The sequence below is a fragment of the Solanum tuberosum genome, unplaced genomic scaffold (assembly GCF_000226075.1).
Source record: "Solanum tuberosum cultivar DM 1-3 516 R44 unplaced genomic scaffold, SolTub_3.0 scf00004, whole genome shotgun sequence".
NCBI classification, from domain to species: Eukaryota; Viridiplantae; Streptophyta; class Magnoliopsida; order Solanales; family Solanaceae; genus Solanum; species Solanum tuberosum.
In genome coordinates, this window is record NW_006238930.1 from 618,914 (window position 1) to 640,773 (window position 21,860).

The 21,860-nt window shown below is 36.3% G+C and overlaps 3 protein-coding genes across 6 annotated transcripts in view; 2 read left to right on the forward strand and 1 right to left on the reverse strand.

The window, feature by feature from the left end:
- The window catches only part of LOC102578684 (histone-lysine N-methyltransferase SUVR5), a 13,630-nt gene extending 5,280 nt beyond the window's left edge, over positions 1-8,350 (forward strand). For all 4 annotated transcript variants that reach the window (XM_015306422.1, XM_006338202.2, XM_015306423.1 and 1 more), the window contains exons 3-12: positions 90-392; positions 507-617; positions 1,752-1,850; positions 2,430-5,243; positions 5,393-5,554; positions 5,839-5,955; positions 6,022-6,125; positions 6,221-6,358; positions 7,647-7,734; positions 7,992-8,350. In XM_015306422.1, the coding sequence (XP_015161908.1) occupies positions 90-392; positions 507-617; positions 1,752-1,850; positions 2,430-5,243; positions 5,393-5,554; positions 5,839-5,955; positions 6,022-6,125; positions 6,221-6,358; positions 7,647-7,734; positions 7,992-8,099 (4,044 nt within the window). In that variant the 3' untranslated portion in view covers positions 8,100-8,350. The remainder of the gene's footprint in view (positions 1-89; positions 393-506; positions 618-1,751; positions 1,851-2,429; positions 5,244-5,392; positions 5,555-5,838; positions 5,956-6,021; positions 6,126-6,220; positions 6,359-7,646; positions 7,735-7,991) is intronic.
- A 7-nt stretch (positions 8,351-8,357) lies between these two features.
- LOC102578353 (uncharacterized) lies at positions 8,358-9,532 on the reverse strand. The gene is made up of 3 exons (XM_006338201.2): positions 9,121-9,532; positions 8,754-9,041; positions 8,358-8,640 (listed from the first exon to the last, which is right to left on the reverse strand). Exons 1-3 carry the CDS (start codon positions 9,236-9,238, stop codon positions 8,561-8,563), a joined length of 486 nt encoding a protein of 161 aa, XP_006338263.1. The 5' UTR covers positions 9,239-9,532; the 3' UTR covers positions 8,358-8,560.
- A 4,655-nt stretch (positions 9,533-14,187) lies between these two features.
- On the forward strand, positions 14,188-18,889 carry LOC102579245 (BTB/POZ domain-containing protein At3g50780). The gene is made up of 2 exons (XM_006338204.2): positions 14,188-15,722; positions 17,558-18,889. Exons 1-2 carry the CDS (start codon positions 15,087-15,089, stop codon positions 18,530-18,532), a joined length of 1,611 nt encoding a protein of 536 aa, XP_006338266.1. The 5' UTR covers positions 14,188-15,086; the 3' UTR covers positions 18,533-18,889.
- The last annotated feature ends 2,971 nt before the right edge of the window (positions 18,890-21,860 follow it).

The window sequence follows — 21,860 nt, forward strand, 5'->3', positions numbered from 1 at the left end:
CCCCCAATCTCTCCCCCCGAAAAAAACAAATAAAAAAAGAAATAAGATTGCTTACTGATGATTCTTTATTGATTTTGCATATTCTGTAGTGGAGGGGGTTGTGGCAAGCAGGAATTAGATGTGCAAGAGCTGATTGGCCGCTGTCGACTCTCAAAGCTAAGCCTACGCATGAGAGGAAAAAATATCTTGTGATATTCTTTCCTCGCACCAGAAATTATTCTTGGGCTGATGTGCTTCTTGTTCGCCCAATTAGTGAATTCCCACATCCCATCGCATATAAAACCCATAAAGTTGGGGTGAAAACGGTGAAAGACTTGACTCTTGGTCACCGGTTTATCATGCAAAGACTTGCTATCAGCATACTGAATATTATTGATCAATTACATGCCGAGGTTTGCTTTTGAAGCTCATATTACATATAGAGACGCACATTTACATTAAATTCATGCTTGTTTTTAACTTTTTTATTATCTTTTTAAAGTTGAGATGCTACTTGTCTCATGTAGGCTCTAGAAGAGACTGCTCGCAGTGTGATGGTATGGAAGGAATTTGCAATGGAGGTTTCCCGCTGCAAGGGCTATCCTGATCTTGGAAGGATGCTTTTGAAATTTAATGATGTAAAATCTCCTGTCTTTGAAGCTACGCAAAGATGCATACTCTCCCTTCTTTTGTGTTTCCTTTCTCCAGCACTCTCCTTTGATGTGGTTCACGACACTAAAATCTGGTTCCTGAATTGCATTGTTGTTTTTGACACTGCAGTTTGCCAGTGCCATTCTTTTGCTTCTTTGTTTTAAAAATGGTAACATATCTTACACGGATTCTTCTTCTTATTGATCTTAAAGTGTCAATTGTTTCTAACCCTCTGTTGTTCTTTAAGCTAAGTAGAACAACCACTACCCAAAGATTGTCGTGTCCAGGTAGGCCTATGTCGCTGGCAAAACATCTATACTTTGGAATCTTCAAACTAGCCAAAATTGTGTTGTCAAACTGTAATGTTGACAATTGACTATTGAACGAATGAGTCAACAGACGTCCTTAACATGTCTCTAGTATGGCTAGAATGGGGAGTGCTCTTAGGCTTTAATTCGACTTATCATGAAGATTTTCCAAATGGATCCCTTGAGTTATTACTTAATACTTTTTGTAAAGATATGACACATGGGCCAAAAGCTAGCTCCTGAGGGGAGGATTACATAAGTCTTTATATGCAGCCCATTGGTCCATTCCCAACCAATTTGGGACTCTAACCCACTTTAACACTCCCCTTCATGTCTAGACCCTATTAGAGCGTGGACCGGGAGCCCAAATGGGGATGGACCTAGCTATGATACTATGTAAAGATATAGCACCTGAGCCTAACTCAACCCCAAAAACAGCTCATGAGGGGAGGATTTGCCCAAATCCATATAAGTACACCTCTAGTCCATTCCCCAACCAATGTGGGATTCTAACCCACTCTAACACTATCTTTGATAGGTATAGTAATGAATACAACAATGTATATTTGTCGATGCTACTCTGTATATAAGTTTTTCAAGTGGAGGGTAAAATGAGTTCAGTTTACCAAATATCATCTCTAACGAAGAAAAGAAAAGGACAGAAATGTATAGTAAGGTAAAAAGCCGAAACAAATAATTGGTATCCGTAATCAAGGTTTGACTTCTCATGGCTTGCACTATACTTATTCTTGCTTGGCCTGGATAATGCTATTCTTGCTTGTGCCTGGATAACACAATCATTTACTTATGCAGATGATACTGCCGTTGTATAAAAAATCATTTTCGATGGAGTCTTGGATTCAGCACTGTCAGAATGCCAACAGTGCTGAGACAATTGAAATGCTGAAGGAGGTAAATCCCTAAATGATGCTCATATATGCATCCATTCTGCTGTATATCTATGGTTGTAAAATTTTTATTGTTTGTTTTGCTATTCTTTTGTTATCTTTTTCTTAAGTAAAAATTTATGACTTCTAATAATAATTATGAGTAATTAATTATAATATATGTGTACTTGACTTCTTATGATTGAGTTTCTGTTTCCACACAACTGGAACTTCGGAGTTTTACTGCACCACTGAGGCAGTTATATGAGATGGGTGTTGCTCTTTTAAGAGCTGATTGCTGCCATTGAAAGTGAAGTTTTGCAAGGACTAAAGTATGATTGTTGTTGATGCATAAGAACATGCTTCATTGTCAAGAAGCAGAATCCAACTTCCTGTTGGCACTTTGGGAAGTGGGAAGGACGTGTGCGTGTTAGTCCTTGATTATGTCTGCAGTTGCTTCACTGATGACACTTGCTACCTTCTCAATAGCATTTTACCTTATCAGTGGAAAACCCATTTGATTGAATAGATGCTGAACTGGTCTTTTGAAATTTCATCATATTAATATCTTGGCGCAGACTAAAGCTTTTATCTTTCTATTCAGGAATTGGCTGATTCTATACTTTGGGATGAGTTGAACTCACTTCCAAATGAAGGATTACATCTTGATCTGAACTCTCAGTGGAAGAATTGCAAATCTGAGGTTATGAAATGGTTTTCAGTTTCACATCCCGTATCTGATAGTGGAGATGTTGAACAGCCGAATAATGACAGCCCATTGAAAATGGAGCTTCAGCAGAGCAGAAAGAGGCCCAAGCTTGAAGTTCGTCGTGCTGAGACACATGCTTTGCCAGTGGAATTTCAGGTGTCACATCAGGCTGTCCCTGTTGGATTTGATGCTGGTGTTCTTGGTGGCCATGATATTTCCAAAAATGTACTGTTAGAATATGAACTAACAAAAGATGACATTTCTCTTAGAGAGGCTCCTCCAAGTGGTTCTCCTGGTAGTGTGGCAGATAGATGGGGAGAGATTATTGTTCAAGCAGACAATTCTGACGTCATTCAGATGAAAGATGTGGAACTGACCCCTATAAATGGAGTTGTTTCAAGTAATTCCTTTGATCATGGAAGTAAAAATCGCCAGTGTATGGCTTTTATTGAATCCAAAGGAAGACAATGTGTCAGATGGGCAAATGATGGTGATGTTTATTGTTGTGTGCACTTGGCCTCTCGCTTTGCCAGTAGCTCAATTAGGATGGATGCATCTCCACATGTTGAAACACCTATGTGTGGAGGGACCACTGTTCTTGGGACTAAATGTAAACATCGCGCCTTATGCGGCTCTCCTTTCTGTAAGAAACACAGGCCCCGAGATGAGAAAGGATTGGGTTCTATTTTGCCTGAGAGTAAACATAAACGAAAGCATGAGGACAATGTCCTTAGATTGGATACCTCAAGTTGCAAAGATATTGTTCTCGCTGGAGCATTTGATGCTCCGCTCCAAGTTGATCCTATCTCAGTTCTTCGTGGAGAATCTTTCTATAGGAACAACTTGCTTGAGGTGCCTCAGTATTTGCAGAACAGACCTAGTGGTTCTGAGATGCATTGCATTGGTTTGTGGCCACATGGAAGTGAGCTTTGCGTAGAAAGTCCAAAACGACATTCATTATACTGTGAGAAGCATTTACCAAGCTGGCTTAAACGTGCGAGGAATGGCAGGAGTAGGATAATTTCAAAGGAAGTATTCATAGAACTTTTGAAGGATTGCCAGTCCAGGGATCAAAGATTGTATTTACATCAAGCTTGTGAGCTTTTCTATAGACTTCTCAAAAGTTTACTTTCTTTGAGAAACCCAGTTCCAAAAGAAGTGCAATTCCAATGGGTCATATCTGAAGCTTCTAAAGATCCAATGGTTGGTGAATTCTTAATGAAATTAGTTTGTACTGAAAAAGAGAGGCTGAAGAGTGTTTGGGGCTTTAGCTCTACTGAAAATGCACAAGCTTCCTCTTACATCGAAGAGCCAATTCCATTATTAAGGATTACGGATAATGACCAGGATCATTGTGATGTCATAAAGTGCAAAATTTGCTCAGAGACGTTTCCAGATGAGCAAGTGCTTGGCACGCACTGGTTGGACAACCACAAAAAGGAAGCTCAATGGCTGTTCAGGGGTTATGCTTGTGCTATCTGCCTGGATTCTTTTACTAATAAGAAAGTTTTGGAAACTCATGTGCAGGAAAGGCACCATTCACAGTTTGTTGAAAATTGCATGCTTTTCCAGTGTATTCCGTGTACTAGCAATTTTGGGAACTCAGAGGAGTTATGGTCCCACGTGCTCACCGCACATCCTGCCAGTTTTAGATGGTCTCATACTGCTCAAGAAAATCATTTTCCTGCAAGTGAGGTTGTGTCAGAGAAGCCTGATATAGGCTACTCCTTGTCGACACAGAATTTCAATTCAGAGAACCAGTCTGGTTTCCGAAAATTCATCTGCAGATTTTGTGGCCTGAAATTTGACTTGCTACCTGATCTAGGCCGCCATCATCAGGCTGCTCACATGGGTCCTAATCCTGTTGGCTCTCATATCTCCAAGAAGGGCATCCATTTATATGCTCATAAATTGAAGTCAGGAAGACTTAGCCGTCCGAAATTCAAGAAGGGTATCGGCTCTGTAGCATATAGGATTAGGAACAGAAATGCTCAGAATATGAAGAAACACATCCTGTCATCAAACTCCATTATTAGTGGAAAATCTACGATTCAACCTAGTGCAACCGAGGCAGCTGGTCTAGGTCGACTGGCAGATCCCCACTGCTTAGATATTGCAAAGATATTGTTTGCTGAGATTAAGAGAACAAAGCCACGGCCAAGTAACTCAGACATCTTATCAATAGCTCGGATTACTTGCTGCAAAGTAAGCCTCCAAGCATCACTTGAAGCAACATATGGAATTTTGCCAGAGCGCATGTATCTCAAAGCAGCAAAATTGTGTAGTGAGCACAATATCCTTGTAAGCTGGCACCAAGATGGTTTCATTTGCCCCAAAGGATGTAGACCTGTTCATGATCCTTTCATAGTATCTTCATTACTTCCCCTTCCTGGTCAAGCGAATAGAACTGGAAGTATTCCACCAAATTCTGCTATTAGTGAGTGGACTATGGATGAATGTCACTATGTCATTGATTCTCAACAGTTCAAGCATGAACCATCCGACAAAACTATTCTCTTGTGTGATGACATAAGCTTTGGACAGGAGTCAGTTCCGATAACTTGTGTGGTAGAAGAAAATCTTTTTGCCTCCCTCCACATTCTTGCTGATGGCTCCAATGGCCAAATTACCACAAGTTCTCTACCTTGGGAGAGCTTTACCTATGCAACAAAATCATTGATTGATCAATCCGTGGATCTTGCTATAGGGGTAACTTGTTTTGACTTCTAGTATTCCATGCAACTTCCATTTCATCTGGCGAAGCACCGGAACAAATGGTTTTCATAACCTTGAGTTGTTATTTTCCCTCAGTCACTGTCTCCCCTCCTCTCTAAATCATCTTTTCCCTTTTATGGCAGAGTTCCCAATTGGGGTGTGCTTGTCCAAATTCAGCATGCTCTTCTCAAACTTGTGATCATATTTACCTTTTTGATAATGATTACGAGGATGCAAAGGATATTTATGGGAAGCCTATGCGTGGAAGGTTCCCATATGATGAGAGAGGTCGGATTATGTTGGAGGTAAATATACATTCCTTTGATTTTTCTTTCGTAATTTTGTGATTTGCAGTCCGGAGTTTTTTTGGCTGATAATTACTCACTCTAGGATGCCTTGTGTACTCTTGTCATTAAACAGATAAGGATGTCCTGTGTACTATCTTCTGCTCAATAATCTGGATTTGTCTGATAACTGTGTTGGCTGAGAGAGCATTACAGTATGATCATCATACATGATGCTAGAAATTTTGTAGGGTGTGCTCGATTTGATTAGCATTTTGTGCCTGATTGTCTAACTTGATTTTCAGGAGGGCTACCTTGTCTATGAATGCAATCAATGGTGCTCGTGCAGTAAATCTTGTCAGAATAGGGTTTTACAGAGTGGAGTGCGTGTGAAGCTAGAAATATACAAAACCGAGACAAGGGTAATGCTTTAGTCTGAAATTATTAAGGCGTTAGTTTCTCCAGCTATTTACTATTTTATCTTACAGGGATGGGCAGTCAGGGCAAGAGAAGCAATCCTTCGTGGTACATTTGTGTGTGAATATGTAGGAGAGGTACTTGATGAGCAGGAAGCAAATAAAAGACGCAATAGGTTATAAGTCTATAACACATTCTACTTGGTAGCTAAAATTTCTTTGTTGTATGTCATTGCACCTTATTTATATCTGGATCCACCTATTTGAGTAGGTATGCCACAGAAGGTTGTGGGTACTTCTTGGAGATAGATGCTTACATCAATGATATGAGCAGACTGATTGAAGGGCAGTCTCCATATGTAATCGATGCTACTAACTATGGAAACATTTCCCGTTATATCAACCACAGGTACTGTTACAGCTCTCTTCTTGATTTTCTTTAATCGCAATGTGGTTATAATTGCCTCAATTTGCATTATATTGGGACCATCAGCTCCAATAGAAGTGTATAAGTAAAGGCAATGTGGAAATATCACGTCTCAAAGATCCTTTATAATGCCAAACAAAGCTTATAATGGTCAGTTCATCAACTGAAGATTGACAAACCAACAAATCTATTATTACAATGCCAGCATGAAATTCCTATACTAGCCAAAAATTCAATTGAGTTCTACTCCAACTTGCTATAAAGATAAAAGGTCTTCTTTTACGTAAAAAACACTGTTAAGTAGTCTGCAAGAATACCGTCTTTTTGCTGCACCCGTGCATGGCACTCCTTGCCCACGGAGCAGCATACTGAAAAAAAGTCACAATCAAGATACAACGACTGATTTACTATCTTTTTCTGTTCTTTTTTTTTTACTTTGCCAGTACACTCTAGTGATCAATTTGCTTAACTCAACTGCATACAAAGCATAATTCCTGTTTTCAATTCCACCAAATCTGTTCTAAAATATGTAGGTTATTGACAGATCATTAAGGGCTTCTTCAACTTGTTCTCACTTCTGCCATTCAGTGCTTCTACCTCACCTACCTAGGTGTTGCTGAGAGATTTAAATAGATATAACTATGTGGGATTACATTGGGTACACTGTTGTTGTATAACTATGTGAAAGTTTGTCCTGTGTCTTACATCTTTTATTTTTTTGATGATTATGTAGAGTTTCTACATATGATTCACACCTTGGTTTCCTATAAAGTAGTTTCCCATAACCACTGCTAGAAAGTTCTCGCTGCTTGTTTTTGTCAAGCAAGATAGCTTATTGGGTGGGCCCTTTCTTATAGAATGTAGAGCAATTATACTGGTGTAGTACTGATTGCATAGGACATAATGAGTACTACAACCATGCTGCCTACATGAAAATCTTAATAGATGAAATATTCCTACTTAGAATGCATATGAAATTAGGATGGCTTCCAGTGGCCTGTAGATTGCTGCTTGTCAATGGAATGATCCTTCACTTAACAAATGTCTTATTTGTAACTCAAGAGGAGTTAGTTCTCTTCTGCTGTAAAAGTAGCATACGCACAAACACAGAAAAGGAAAAAAACAATATTGATAAGTGAAACTGTAGCTGTTTTTTTTTTTTTTTTTGGATTTCCTGCTGCTGATCATGAATTGATGTGTAATATTATTTCAGATTGTTCAGTTAAGTTCTTACGAAAATGTTTTGGTTTCTTTTTTGTTGCAATTTTAGTTGCTCACCAAATCTCGTGAATTACCAAGTTCTCGTGGAAAGCATGGAACATCAGCTTGCACATGTTGGTTTTTATGCAAGGCGAGATGTATGTTCTCTCTCCTCTTTGGTAAATATTGGTCAAGTGACGATGCACAATTATATCAGTCAGATCATGAAAATAAAACAGATTGCTGCTTGTTCTTATTTTTTTCACTGGATTTTTTTTGGGTAACTTGATTTGACCTCAGCTAGGACTGGTTTATCCCCTGATGTCTTGAGTTTTTGTCTGATACATTGTGCCCCCTCCTTCTCTTCGCTTTTCGTGACTCTGACATATTGTGCCCCCTCGACTTCCTTGAGCAGATACTTGCAGGTGAAGAACTGACCTATGATTATAGATACAAACTATTGCCCGGAGAAGGGTCTCCATGCCTGTGTGGCTCCTCCAATTGCAGGGGACGTCTTTACTAAATCCTCTACTTAATATATTGTGCATTCAGAGGTTTATGAATTCAGATCTGTAGAGATTTGGAATCCCGAGGCCTGGTGTGTTAGCAGGAAGCAAAAAGTTTGTAATTGTCCTTAGTTTATAGTTTGTGTGACCTAGTTTTGTCACACGTCTTCTGGTGATGTAATGAAATTTACCATCACAGATTTGTAGCTTTTCCAGTTTGCTTTTTCTTTCTCTATAGTTTCTGGGGTCACTCACTCTTCAATTTCAATCAGAAATGCATGGCCAAATTTCCACTCATAAATGTAGAGGCAAGAATTTGAGTCTAGACACTGCTGCTAGTAATTTTTTTTCTTCCCAATAAATTTATTACACTGGGGATCGATTTAAAGGAAGGATAAACAGAATAATGAGAATTAAACTTGCACCCAACTTATGAAATACTCATACTGATACCACTGGACTATAAATTGTTGCAAGATTAGAACTTCATTTCTGGCTTTGAGAACAAAAAGAACGCGAAGGACAGGCCATAACCTATTGCAACCAAGATTGACTGACCTGCAAGCAAAAAACAGATGCATGACATAGTGGACAAGCAGTAATATAAAAAGCTAAAAACATTCAACACACATATGAGAATCAAATCAAAGGAAGAGGTGTAGAAAAATTACCAAGTTCAACATGGTTTGAAAGTGTTGTATTGTTGGGGTTTTCTTTTTGCAGTAGTAAAGACATGGAGAGAATAACAAGTCCACTTCCAATCTTTTCCCTCACTACTCTCTCCCTCATATCAAATGACCAAATTCCAGATATTCCCTGATGAAACCAAACATCTTCAACGACAACTTTGAGGAATAAGATGGTCCCCATCAAGAGAGTAATTTTGACTATTTTTGTGAATCCATTGACCATGTTGACAAGGCAAGCCAGTGCATATAGAGGAAACCAGAAATACCAATCTGAAAACCAAAAACAGAAAGAAATGAAATCACTTAGGAATCCCAAAGATAGTTAAATGAAGAAAGGGTAATTAATTACCAGGGTCATTGAATTGGAAAGATGCAGAGAGAGCAAAAAGGAAAGCCATTAATAGTGAAGAACATCTTGATGATGTCATGTGCATCTGAGGTTCTTGAGAAGATGATTCTGCTTTCATGTTGGGTAGAGATTTGACTCTTCCTTTGAAGTTGTGCCAGGGGTGAAAGATGATCTAAGCCAACTACTTTCATTGGTAAACAAGTACAGACTCAGTAGTATATTTTATTGTGAAATAATGTTGACCAGGACTTTTGCATCACGTTCACCAAAATTTTCATGGCTATGGGGAGAACTAAACTTGATAAATTTCACGATTACTTGTTAACTCCCATTATCTCAGGTATAGAGTAAATCTATCTATCAACTTAAGGCTTGACTAGAGGGGAAGAAATCACTTTAGGCCTTATTTGTTGGCACTTAATGAAAGTCTAAATGTAAATGGTTTATACCTAAATGGTTAAGTGTATTTGTTTACATTAAGATTTAAGTACTTATTTAGTCTGAGATAAGTTTAGTCATTAAGATCTTGAACAAGTCTTAATATCATTAAAAGGTATTTTTGTGTGGATTATTTTTACCATCTCTCTTAGAGCCGTCAAAATGGGCTCAGCCCATGGGGCCGACCCAACCCTACCCGTTATTAGGGTACGGTTGAGATATGATTTTTGAAGCCCATTTAAAACTAGGGCTTAAAAGCCCGACCCATATAAACCCTTGGCCCTTGAGGCTTGATCGGGGCTGGGCCGGGGTAGGCCCATGGGCTAAAACTTTTTATTTAAGAGTAATTTACAATAATCTCACTAGTATATAATCTAATTATTTGAATACACGCTATGTTGCAATATTATAAATCTTCGTACCCAGATAGTATCTCGAAATATATGGACTCAAAATTGGGTTAATTTGTTCTAAATACACTTTATCCAAGTAGATTCGCATGTATCTAGGATACATATACAAATCTCGCGCCCTCGCCTCCCTCCTATCTTGCTTGTCACTCTCCTATCTCACTCGCATATCCAGTATGCGAGATACATGCTAATTACACTAGATTTTTGTTAGTGTTATTGAAACAACATCATTGTTTGTCATATTTGATTTGAAAATCTTTTCATTTTTTTGATGTTATAGAATTATAAGTTTGAAAAGAAAAAAAAATTAAAAAAGAAAAACAGAAGGGCTAGCCCGCCCCAGCCCTTCTAGGGTTGGGTTGGGTTGGGTTGAACATTTTCAGGCCCTACCAAATGAAGAGCCGACCCGCCCTAGCCCTTTAAATTCCTTGGCCCTCGAGGCTTGGGCCCGGTGGGGCTGGGCCGACCCTTTTTGACAGCTCTAATCACTTTATTGACAATCATTAGGCACCATCACTTACCACCTCAATCATCCCGACCGCCACCACCACCATTACGTGCTAACCACGGCATTGACAACCATCATCATTGCTAACCACTTGTATTAATCGCTACCACATGTATTACCTTTCCAACATTATAATTATGTTCACTGTCACCAACGTCACCACATCCACTATTACTTTCAACCAATACCACCACTGTAGCCAATTCCTATTACAAACAACCTCCACCAGCAACACATCGTCAATCACCACACATTCTTCAGTTATCACCATTAGCACTGACAACCAATTTCACCATTACAACCACCACCACTGACAATCACCATCACTGTCAACCACTACTGTCAATCACTACCACATCTACTACTCCATCATTATAATTATATCCATTGACATTGCCATCACCATCTCCACCACCATTATCGGTACAATGTGACCAACCCCTATTACCAACCATTTCCACTACCAACACATCATCAACCACCACTTCAATTGATGAAAACAAATAAGGATATAGCTCTTTATGTACTTCTTGGGCTCTCAACAATTGAGAAAATCAGTGAAAAAATAAATGAGCCAAATTTTCAACGGGGTTATAAGGTCTCCAAGAAATGGATACTATTCCCTTCATTTTTTAACCTAACTTTCATTCCGACTAGACTTTCTCTCATCTATATTCCTAGAACTTAAACTTATAACCTACTTTTTTTCGAAAAAAAGTCCAGCTTTCCTTTTAATTTTTCTGTTTTTTTTTTTTTTTGTAACAACTGTGAAATATTATTACTAGCACTCATCAACAAAACTACAAAATAAAGAGCGCCCAATTCCCTGACCACCTTCAGACTGGTGCCAGGAGGTTAAGCCTCAAACTACAGCATAATTTTTTTTTCTTTCTGTTAACAGGTAGTATAATTTACATTTTTTCACTACTTCAATTGTCAAAATTTTCTTTAATTCCTTTTTGTTTACTTATTTATCGAATATATAAAATTAGAACAACATATATTTGTTCCAAAAATAAAATAAAATATAAAGAACCTCGAGATTTTTAAATTGGGTGAACAGATACTCAAACGGAAAATATTTTAAAACTGTGTAGGATAATATTGAGGCATATTTAGGCCTTTTCTATTTGTTTCTTTTGTTAACCATCCGAATTCGCACCGAAAAGGATAAAGTGCTCCCTAACAAAAACGATTTTGTATCCAAGAGAATATGAATCCGAGACCTTTTGATTAAGAATGTCCTGAAAAACATGAATATATGATCAGATTCTTAAACAAAGTCCCATTCCCATATATTTTACAACGATGAAGGCTGTTTTATATTAGAGGGGCATATAGATTTTTTAAGATACCACATTAATTCCCACCCCACATGGAGGAGCATATAGGAATTAGAAGAATGATAGGAAATGCCAATATATAATAAAATGGGGCCAATATTGGTGTGACAAGGAGAGCTAGCTAATTACTATAATGGACTTCTTTTTGTACACTACTTATAACTACTCATGACAAGAACGTGTTTCTTTTCTTCTTATAATTCTAATAATAATAATTACACACATAGTGTCATCATCACTTTGCACATCCTATAATTGCACTTGCAACAATGAGCCTAAAACATTTACTTTAATTTGGTCCCATTTCCCCTCTATTCTATCTTCCTATTCTATGGAAACAAAAGTTTATTGTATTAATGCACCTTCTTTTACTTTGATATCAGTAATTGCACCTAAATTCGGGTTGAATAAAGATGTAGACTTGATTTTCTCTTTAATTTGCACATAATCAAGATATCCCAGGAAAGTAGAAACGAATCAACTCTCAAAGTAAGGGTCCTAATAACTTCTTCCTTTCAATTCAAATCGACGTTATAGTTTATATATATATGGTAGAACTAACGAGATCTTTTTCCTTAAGGTTAGGCATATTGATATGTTTCTGAATCTCGAGATTAGTTTAATTTCTGGTTAGGAATAATAAACCTTTTTTAAGTAATAGCTAATTCTAGATCAATATCAATAAAAAGCAGGTTTTAGGGCAGGCAATCCAAACATTATATACCTACTAATTCGATGTCCACATATTGTGCCAGAATGTTATTTCCTTCTAATCCATGCTATTCTTCGTAGTATACTTGACAAATGAGAAAGCGTAACCTAATGTCTTATTTAATGAGAGGTACAATTTTTTTTTTAAAAAAGTTATTATGATTTATACTATGACCTTCTGACTATTAAATTGTGTTGAAAGGAAACTTAAATCTAATTGAGAAGCAAATATCAGATCTTGTCGCAAAGTATGGCATTAGCTGTCACATGGAGTAAAAGAAAAGGTCGCATAAATATATCATCATGTTTCAAAGATGTTCATAACATGTGAAATGGATTAGTGCCAGTTAAACACCAATTAATCACAGCATTATGATAATAATATAAAGAATTGACATTAAACAGTAAGTGATGTTTAATGTCAATAATTTGTCAACTAGTAATGAGTTTTGTTGGCTAAATCCCAATCATGACAAAAATCATCTTTATGCAAATTATTCTTCACACTTTTGTAGTTAGTGAGTGGAAATGGAAATAGAAATAGAAAGGATTTGAAAGAGAAATATGTACTATACATATTTTAAATATTGTCAAATGTCAATAATTATATAACCATCTTTAAGTTCCTTTTTATTTGGTCAAAACTTACTCGATACAAATAGGGGAATTATCAAAACCACTAAAGTTATTATCAACAAGTTTCCACTAGAAGTGCCAAATTTTGGAAACATGCAAATTTTAATAGTCAAGAATGAAAAATGCTTTTAATAAAAGGAAAAATTAATGGTAAGTCCACTTCTTGGAGTTCCATCCATTAATTTCTTCCTTTATCCCTACGGCAAAGTTGTCGTACCATTTTCATTTTTTATTTCTTAACTTCGATCCCCACACCCATATATAGCAAATAAAAAATCTCTATTATTTGCTGTTTTTATCTTTTTATTTTGATTTTTTATATAATGAATAAGATTTAATTTCAATTTTTTTTCAAATTTAATATTCCCTCCAATCTATAAATGAGTACTTTTTATTTTATGCAATAATTAAAAAATTATTATTAGATTGATTTTAAATTTACTATTTTGTCCTTTATTCATACTCCCTCCATTTCAAATTAATTGAATTGTTGAGACATTTTTCATTTTTCAAATTAACTTAATTGTTCAATTTTCAAGACTACTTTTAGAACGTTCTTCCAATTTTACCTTTCATTAGTTATTAATAAGGGTAAAAGCAAAAAATTATGCCTAATTTATGTCTTAATCTTCTTTTCTTAAAGGGTGTGAAATACTTCAACAATTCAATTAATTTGAAATGGAGGGAGTATTAATTAGCCTCTTGAATAAAAATTTCTTATATCTTCAAAATGTGTTTGAATTTTCAAAGGTCATATTAATTATAGAGGTAAAAAGAATTGTAGAGACTAGTGCCTAACAGATAAATTAAATTAAATTTGGATTATTACATTCGGTATTGGTCTTATACCTTTACTTTTGGTGATTCTTTGAGGGTAGTCTTGTCATTCAATAAACTTTGTTTGGTTTGAAAATGATGGTGATTTCCTTATCTTGAATTGATGGATTCTTCTTCTTTTTTGTAAATAATTTAAGGAGAATCAATTCTGCAAAGACCCAGAAAAGCAACAGGAACAGTTTTTTTTGAAAAATAAAAATATAGTATTAAAAACCAAATAAAGCAAAAGCAAGATTGGGACTTTGAGAAGACAACCCAAATGCATGCCTTGTTAGAGTGTTTTTTAAGGGAGTATGAGAGGAAAAAGATGAAATAAAATTGTGAGACCCACAAAAGCAGATTCATAAAAAAACAGAATAAAGAAAGTAAACATCATCAGTGAGACAAAGTGATAAAGTTGCAAAAGACACAGCGCAAAAGCCATAACTCTCATTTCTTTTTATTTATTATTATTGAAATTCATTTGGACCCCAATTTTTCAATTCCTAAAAAAAAAAACATATAGGAGGGGAGCTCATCATTCCACTCTGTTAAATCTCTGATTTGGTGGTTCCCTTCATGCTTGACATCGAAGCTTACATTCAATCATTTTCAATGGCTCTTCTTGGACTTTTAAATTAAAGATTTGGGGGTTTCAAGAAAATCTCAGATAGCTCTCTCTGTTTGTAGGTGAGTATTTGTTGTTTTCTCCATTTCAAGAATCCCTTTTGTCATGCTATGTAACTTCTTTGGGAGTGGTGAGTTTCAACTCTTCTTTCTTTGTTTCTTGACAACTATACTGTTAAAGGTTTGATCTTTTGTTTTGTTTGCTGTCCTTTTGGAGAAAGAAAGAAGCTTTTTTTCTCTCTTTATTGTTAAGTGTTGGGAGTACAATCTATTTAGCTATCCTTTTATCAGAGGGGAAGAAAAATTAGCTCTTTGATGTTTTGTCCTAATTAGGATATGTGATCAAAGAGTTCCTTAGTTCTGTGTTGTCAACCTGATTTCAATTTCATCATCCCTTAAGTAAAAAAAATGCAGAACTTTCCCATGATAACGTATAGCGAATGCCATATATTGAATTAGTTAGTCTTTTCAAGAATGGCTGAAATTAGACTGACAAAGGTAGAACAAGGCCAAACCAAAATTAGGAATGTTCCAATTGCTGTGACCCCAGAGGGTTTCTGGTGTTGTCCCTCTCCCAATGTGTTTCAGAAGAGCCTTAAAACACCGAATCCTTTAAACAAGCCCAAATCTCCTCTTCCTACAACTCAAACCCCGGCTCACAAGAAACAAACTTCAGTAACTGAGAAAAGACCGGCTAGTGCTGCACCTAAGTCGGGTGCTGTTTCTGATGAGAAACGAGGTGTTAGTGCTGATACACCCACTGTTACTGCATCGGTGCCTGCAGAGAGAACTCCTCGGTCCAAGACTGAAAATGTACCAAGGAAAGTGTCGATTGAGTTTGGTGAACCTGGAACTAGTGATCTTAGGGTGATCTTGCTAGGAAAGCAGGGGTTCACTGTGAAGTTGAATGTTCACAAGAATATTCTGGTAGAAAATAGCAGTTTTTTTGCTAATAAAATATCAGTACGGCAGCCAGTTTTTCCTTGCATTGAAATTGATGATTGTGAGGATGTTGAGATATGTGTTGAAACCATCGGCCTCATGTATTGCAAAGAAATGAAGCAGCGGTTGATCAAGCAAAGTGTTTCTCGTGTTTTGCGTATTATCAAGGTAATTTGGATATCATGGGATGGACTTCCCTTCATATATATCTTTGAAAGTTTCCACTAGAACTATTGCATATATGTTACTCCTACTTAATGTTTTGTTGATGCAAGTAGTTTACTTAAATCATTAGTTCCCCATAAAGTTCCATTCTTCCATTTTGTAAATGTAATTCAAATATGCTAGGTTGCTGTATATCTGCTGTAGCTCTGTGCTTCCATATGCTTAGAATGATTAATAAATGTATTGAAAGATGCTTAAAGATGAAGGCATAAACTGTTCAAAGCAATTTCTGTGTTCCGTGGCTTGTTTCAGTTCAAACTGTAGCTGTCACATACATATTAATGGAAACATCAACTCTAGCTCGCTTATCAGTATATTCCATATACACTGTAGATTTGATTATGTTAGGTAGTAGATGATACTGATATGAGTTTTAGCATGCTGATGATTTTTAGAAGAATCCTTTTCAGTTACCAGCATAATGAAGCCCTAAAGAAAATTGTAGGCATTTCTTTAGGGTAACAGTCAGAATATCTGGAGGACATGTTAAACTTTGATGGATAATTCAACGCTTAAGTTTGTTACATGAGTGAAAAAAATAAATACTGAAAGAAAAACTTTTAGACAAGTTCTCTCTCCCTCTTGCTTTCTTGCAATGTGTGATCATCCTGCAGGTGTGAGAGAGATTTAGACTGCTCCACGCTCTCACAACTCCATCAGATGCATGGTACTCTGATCCTGTTTACTGATGCAGGACACCAATTCTTGTTTTGTAAGTGTGACATGGTTGCAGATTACAGCCAGATTCACTTATGAAGTTTATATGAAAACCTTCTTCTTGGGTAAACAGATCAATGTTTTGCAGTTTGACGAAGGGTGAACTATTAAAACCTTTTTCTGTGTGTGTGTTGGGGGGGGGGGGGGGGCGTCCCTAATGCAAGCATGGGGTTCTTGCTTGTATTTGTGGTTAAAAATTCAGTGATGGTTTTAATAGGAAGGTCTTAAATAGTGTAGAGAACTCTTTTAAGCACCCTCAGAAAGTTTGCACAGAGATGTCCGAGAGTTAGGAAATATGGTTGACTATTCTCAGATGTTTGATTGAGGTGAAGTTGCTGTATGAACTAACATCAGGCAATTTGAACTGGACTCAAATTACTATGATAGGCTATTTGATTATGGATAGGTATATATATCTAGAAATCCAATTATCAACTACAATAGGTTTATCAAATGCTGGGCTATTAAGTATATATTAGATACAATAGAAGGTCTTAATTAGCGTTAAAAACTCTCTTACGCTTCCTCATAAAGCTCCCACAGAGATATGACTGAGTTTGCGTATATGGTTGGTTTTTGTGCACTATAGACTAACATACATTTAATTGAGGATTTGTAGTTTTTGCATAAATCACTTTGGATAACTTGAATGTCTTGTTTTTCTGTGATAGACTAATCGATTGGGAGGATGTGTATATATGCTTTGACATTCAATTATAAACTGCAGTAGGGGTCATTTATTCATCCAATGCTGCACTGATCTTAATGTCATAAAAGGAATAATTTCTTTGCCTGTTACTGCATTACTATTAATATTCTCGTTTTAAATGGAGTTTAATTGAACCAATACCTTATCCAGTGTTTGTGAACTTCTTTACAACACAATCCTTGAAGCTTCAATATTTTAGTTTCGTGAATATTCCCCTCTGAATTTGTTGGTTGTCAAATTTATTTTGCATGCAAATCATTCTTATATCCTCATTGATCATGGTAATTGAATATTCCAATGATGTTTTATCTTCGAAATAGTAAACAATTCCTAACTCAGACCCACACTGTAGGTAGCGGAACAACTTGGATTTAAATCATGCATGCAGTCATGTTTAGAGTATTTGGAAGCAGTACCGTGGGTTGGGGAAGAAGAAGAGGAGAAAGTTGTTTCTTCAGTCCTACGGCTGCAGAGTGAGGGAATTGGGGTGACCCCTGTGTTAAAGAGGGTGTCATCTGATATTTCTAAGCCTCACAAGGACACATTCTCGCATATCCTAGAGCTGGTGCTCAAAAGTAATGAAGAGAGAGGCCGCCGGGAAATGAAATCTGTTGTACTGAAGCTTCTTAGGGAAAATAACTGTCTTCCAAGTTCCTCTGGCTCAGTTGACAGTTACAATGAAATAATATATGGCTCATGTAGAAGTTGCCTGGATTCAATATTGATTCTGTTCAAACAAGCAGCTGAACCCGAGTTTAGCAGCAACTCTACTGATTGCAGAGAACCAGTAGTGAAGCAGATATATCTAGAGGCTGATAACCTCTCTTGGATGCTTGAAATTTTAACTGACAGGCAAGCAGCAGATGAATTTGCGGTGATGTGGGCTAGCCAGCAGGAATTGGCTTCTCTGCATACTAAGCTACCTATTGTGTCTCGCCACCACGTCAGCTGCATCACAGCAAAGCTTTTTGTAGGAATAGGAAAAGGGGAGCTTCTGCCATCAAAGGACACACGCAACCTCTTGTTACAGACATGGTTACAGCCATTGATCAATGACTACAGCTGGTTGCAGCATGGATCCAGGTCGTTTGACCGAAAGGTTGTGGAGGAAGGAATTGGCAGGACAATCCTAACACTACCTCTGGAGGAACAGCAGAGCATTTTGCTTTCTTGGTTAGGCAGTTTCCTCAAGTCTGGTGATAATTGTCCAAATCTTCAGAGAGCATTTGAAGTCTGGTGGCGTCGTACATTTGTCAGACCCTATGCAGAGTCAGGAAATACCCGCCGATTAGACCATGTTACGACTCCAAAGGTAACGGAGCATTAGAAGTTTACGGTATCATGTAAAAGGAAATTGTTGAAGATCAGTGTTTAGTTGGATTGAAGGAGGCTTCTGTTGTTGTATGCAATGAAGAAAGCTCGGGGGCTCTGTCAAATCAAGGGATAAATTACTCATCTATATAAGTTGTCTAGCTGATTCCTTGTGTAAATTTCGAGTATCATTTGAATTGTCCAATTTGGTGTGTTAGTGATTTGTAAGAGGTATGTAATACAAGTTGGTTGTGTGAAATTATAGTTGGATCAAATTTTCTAACAGGACCATGGCTAATGTAACATATTGTTTTAGCTATAACTCATTTAGAGATGAATCTGTTAAAAGTTTTATGCAACTTCTGTTAACTTTCTTTTATAAACAATGGGGTCTGGTGTAGTAGTGACAGTTAAATAAAAGGAAATCTTAAGGGTAGCCTTTCACTGCGTTTTGAAGCAACTGATATATATATCTGGAATTTCATGCAAAATGGAATTTCCCAAATTTATGTGAATTTTAAGGATGGGCTGCAAAATTGACTCAAACCTATGCAATCCGTCCAATTCACTCAAGTTTTAATGGGCTTGGATTAGAGTAGTTTTGATGATGGGCTGATTTGGGTCATTGCCCAAGTTAACCTATCAAAAATCAGCAGCCCAAATATGTGTGTGGTGTTGCCCAATCTTAACCCATGAAAAAAATATTTTTGATCTTGATGTCTAACAAACACAAATCTCATAGTGCTAAGAGTTAATTATATCATAACCCTACTCTTTTGTACTTAATATTTTCAATAATGGGTGATTTTAGAGAATATGATAAAATACATTGTGTATTTAGGTAATTTTTCCAACAAATAACGCATTCGAATCACCATTTTATTATGGTATATTCTTTCTTACACTACGTAGTACTCATGATGTGTAGGTTAGGAACTGAAAAAATAATGGGTACTCAAAGTCGGACAAGTTCGGTTATGATTTATGTTGCTCAAATTCTTTCAAAATATTATCATATCTATATCAAAACTTTTTAAAAAGTAAGAGCACTATAAGTTATGACCTATATTAAGTCTATCATTACACATATAAACTTAGAATAGGAGTTGACCATAACTCATTTATTGATTCATCCAATTTTAATTCGATCGCCCAAATTCAATCCTAATTTAAAGGGACCAGCAGAAGTGGTCAAGTGGATATTGATAAAAAATATAATTAATGCGCACTAGGAGTAAGAGTGAATGTGGTCCTTGCTAATAATTACACCTATTGGTCGATTGAAATCATGAAAGTTCTCATTCATTGATTGCTTTAGTAATGTTGGTTCAGAACTATAGTGGTCCTTATAACATACTCATCTAGCTAGCTGCTACAAAATTAAGTAGCTGTGTGAGTCTCCGTCTCTTGTCACAATCAATATGCATGAGTAAGTTTTTTTCAAAACATAAGTGTTTTTACCAGAGAACTCTTGCATGGTGAAAATGATCGATCGATTCATTATCATTTTCTTATAGTAGCACTAGTCATTCACCTATAGGAATTCCAGGACAATGACATCCTTTTCTCCTATACCTCGTGTGGCGGATGGACAAATATAATATTAAATCTAGCTAGCATTTTTTATTACCCAATATTGTACTAAAATTTTACTAGTGACTCAGAAATCAAAATTCTAGATCCGCCTTTACTAGCTTGTCCACACATTGTTTGAAAGTAGAAGGTGAAATCCAAATATTGCTTATCTGAAACAAGATAGACCAGCTGAACTAACATTTCAGTTACTTGTATTTAGAGATGATCAAAATGGACAACCACTCAAAAGGAGGAAGAAATTGAAGTAAGTTTGTTTGTGATTTTGTTAAAACTTAAAAAGGCCAAACAACATCTTGTGCCACATGATCCAAAGTCCCTTGAGCCTAATCTGATTAGTGGGGGGGCCATGAATAGGACATGCATCTTTATTGTTTGCTCTTCCATTCAATCAGAATAGGGGGCCACCTTAGCCAAACTTCAAGTCATGTACTGCTATATTGCTAAAAAAAAAAAAGTAGCCTTTGCTTTATTTATTTGAAGACAAATTTGTATTGCCCAAACACTATATATGAAGTTTGTACGATTGACATTAGTATTGATTATATTGGTCAACCACAAGCAGTGAGAATAGTAAATTAACAGAGAGAGAAAGACAAAGAAACCATTCGGAGGGGTCACTCCATTAATTCATGAGTCATGACATATATCCTAATTACAGCATACTTGGGCACCATTTGGTTTTCAAAATTAACAAAGAAGTGTGTTATGAGGGATTCGTCGGGTCGAAAAAAACAATATTAGTACATCATTATCAAATCGACTACAATCTTTTTTTTATTCATAAAGGTATCCATGAGCTAGATCAGATCAGAATCATACTATAACATTTGTTTATCAGGTCCAGATAAAGTATGCAAATGCCATTTTTATATTTTGTAAGTAACTCTTTAATTTCAACGTTAACATGCTTATAAATACCCCAGATTCAAAGATATCTTGATACATTAGAAAATTCACCATGTGTTTGGCCATAATATTTGGGAAAATATTTCACTTTTTTAGAAAAATATGATTTATACCCATAAGTTTTAAAAACTATCAAAACTAACCATAAGTTTGTATTACACGTCAATTGAATCTTCGTTGCAACAAATAACAAGTAGTGTCTATGACACGGGAGCAATGTGGTAGTTTGGAGTGAGTGCAACAAGCATCATTCCATACATCGTGAAGTAGACAAAGCACATGACTTTGTTACCTTGAGCCGATTGTTCATCATTTTCATCAACAACCATATCATCACTTTCATAATCATTGAATATTTCATCACTACTTTGGTGTTCACGTAAAAAATTATGTAATACAACACAAACAACTACTATAGAGAGTGTTTTTGTAAAAGATAAAAGTATGGTGTAAAATTTCAATTTTTAAAAGATCCCAAATAATGAGATTTGGCCCAAATACTAGAAAAACTAGTATTTGGGAATTTGGGATATTTGCCAAATTTTTCTCCAAATATTAGTTGGGAAATCTAGGGCCAAACGGGTCCTAATTAATTTAGTTAATTCCCTTAATTACTTCTTATATCTGCTAAACGTTCTCTTTCCTTTCTTGAATTATGAGTTTAATTAGTAAAATTAAATGATAATGGAGGGAGAGCTAATTAAATTTCAGTGGGGTGTTTTAAAATTTGGAGATGATAATCGATAATGAATGCACGGTGGAGTAGTAAGATCCTTTGGATTTGCTTAAACATCCGTACAATAATTATAGGAGACAAATTTGAAGTAGGTAAATTTAAATCC

Bases quoted from the DNA above. Each gene is read 5' to 3' on its own strand.
- LOC102578353 (XM_006338201.2), bottom strand. From the start codon at position 9,238: ATGAAAGCAGAATCATCTTCTCAAGAACCTCAGATGCACATGACATCA. The intron at 9,042-9,120 runs GTAATTAATTAC...TTTGGTTTTCAG, and splicing joins TTTCCAATTCAATGACCCTG to ATTGGTATTTCTGGTTTCCT. The intron at 8,641-8,753 runs GTAATTTTTCTA...TTTTGCTTGCAG, and splicing joins TTCAAACCATGTTGAACTTG to GTCAGTCAATCTTGGTTGCA.
- LOC102579245 (XM_006338204.2), top strand. From the start codon at position 15,087: ATGGCTGAAATTAGACTGACAAAGGTAGAACAAGGCCAAACCAAAATT. The intron at 15,723-17,557 runs GTAATTTGGATA...CCCACACTGTAG, and splicing joins GTGTTTTGCGTATTATCAAG to GTAGCGGAACAACTTGGATT.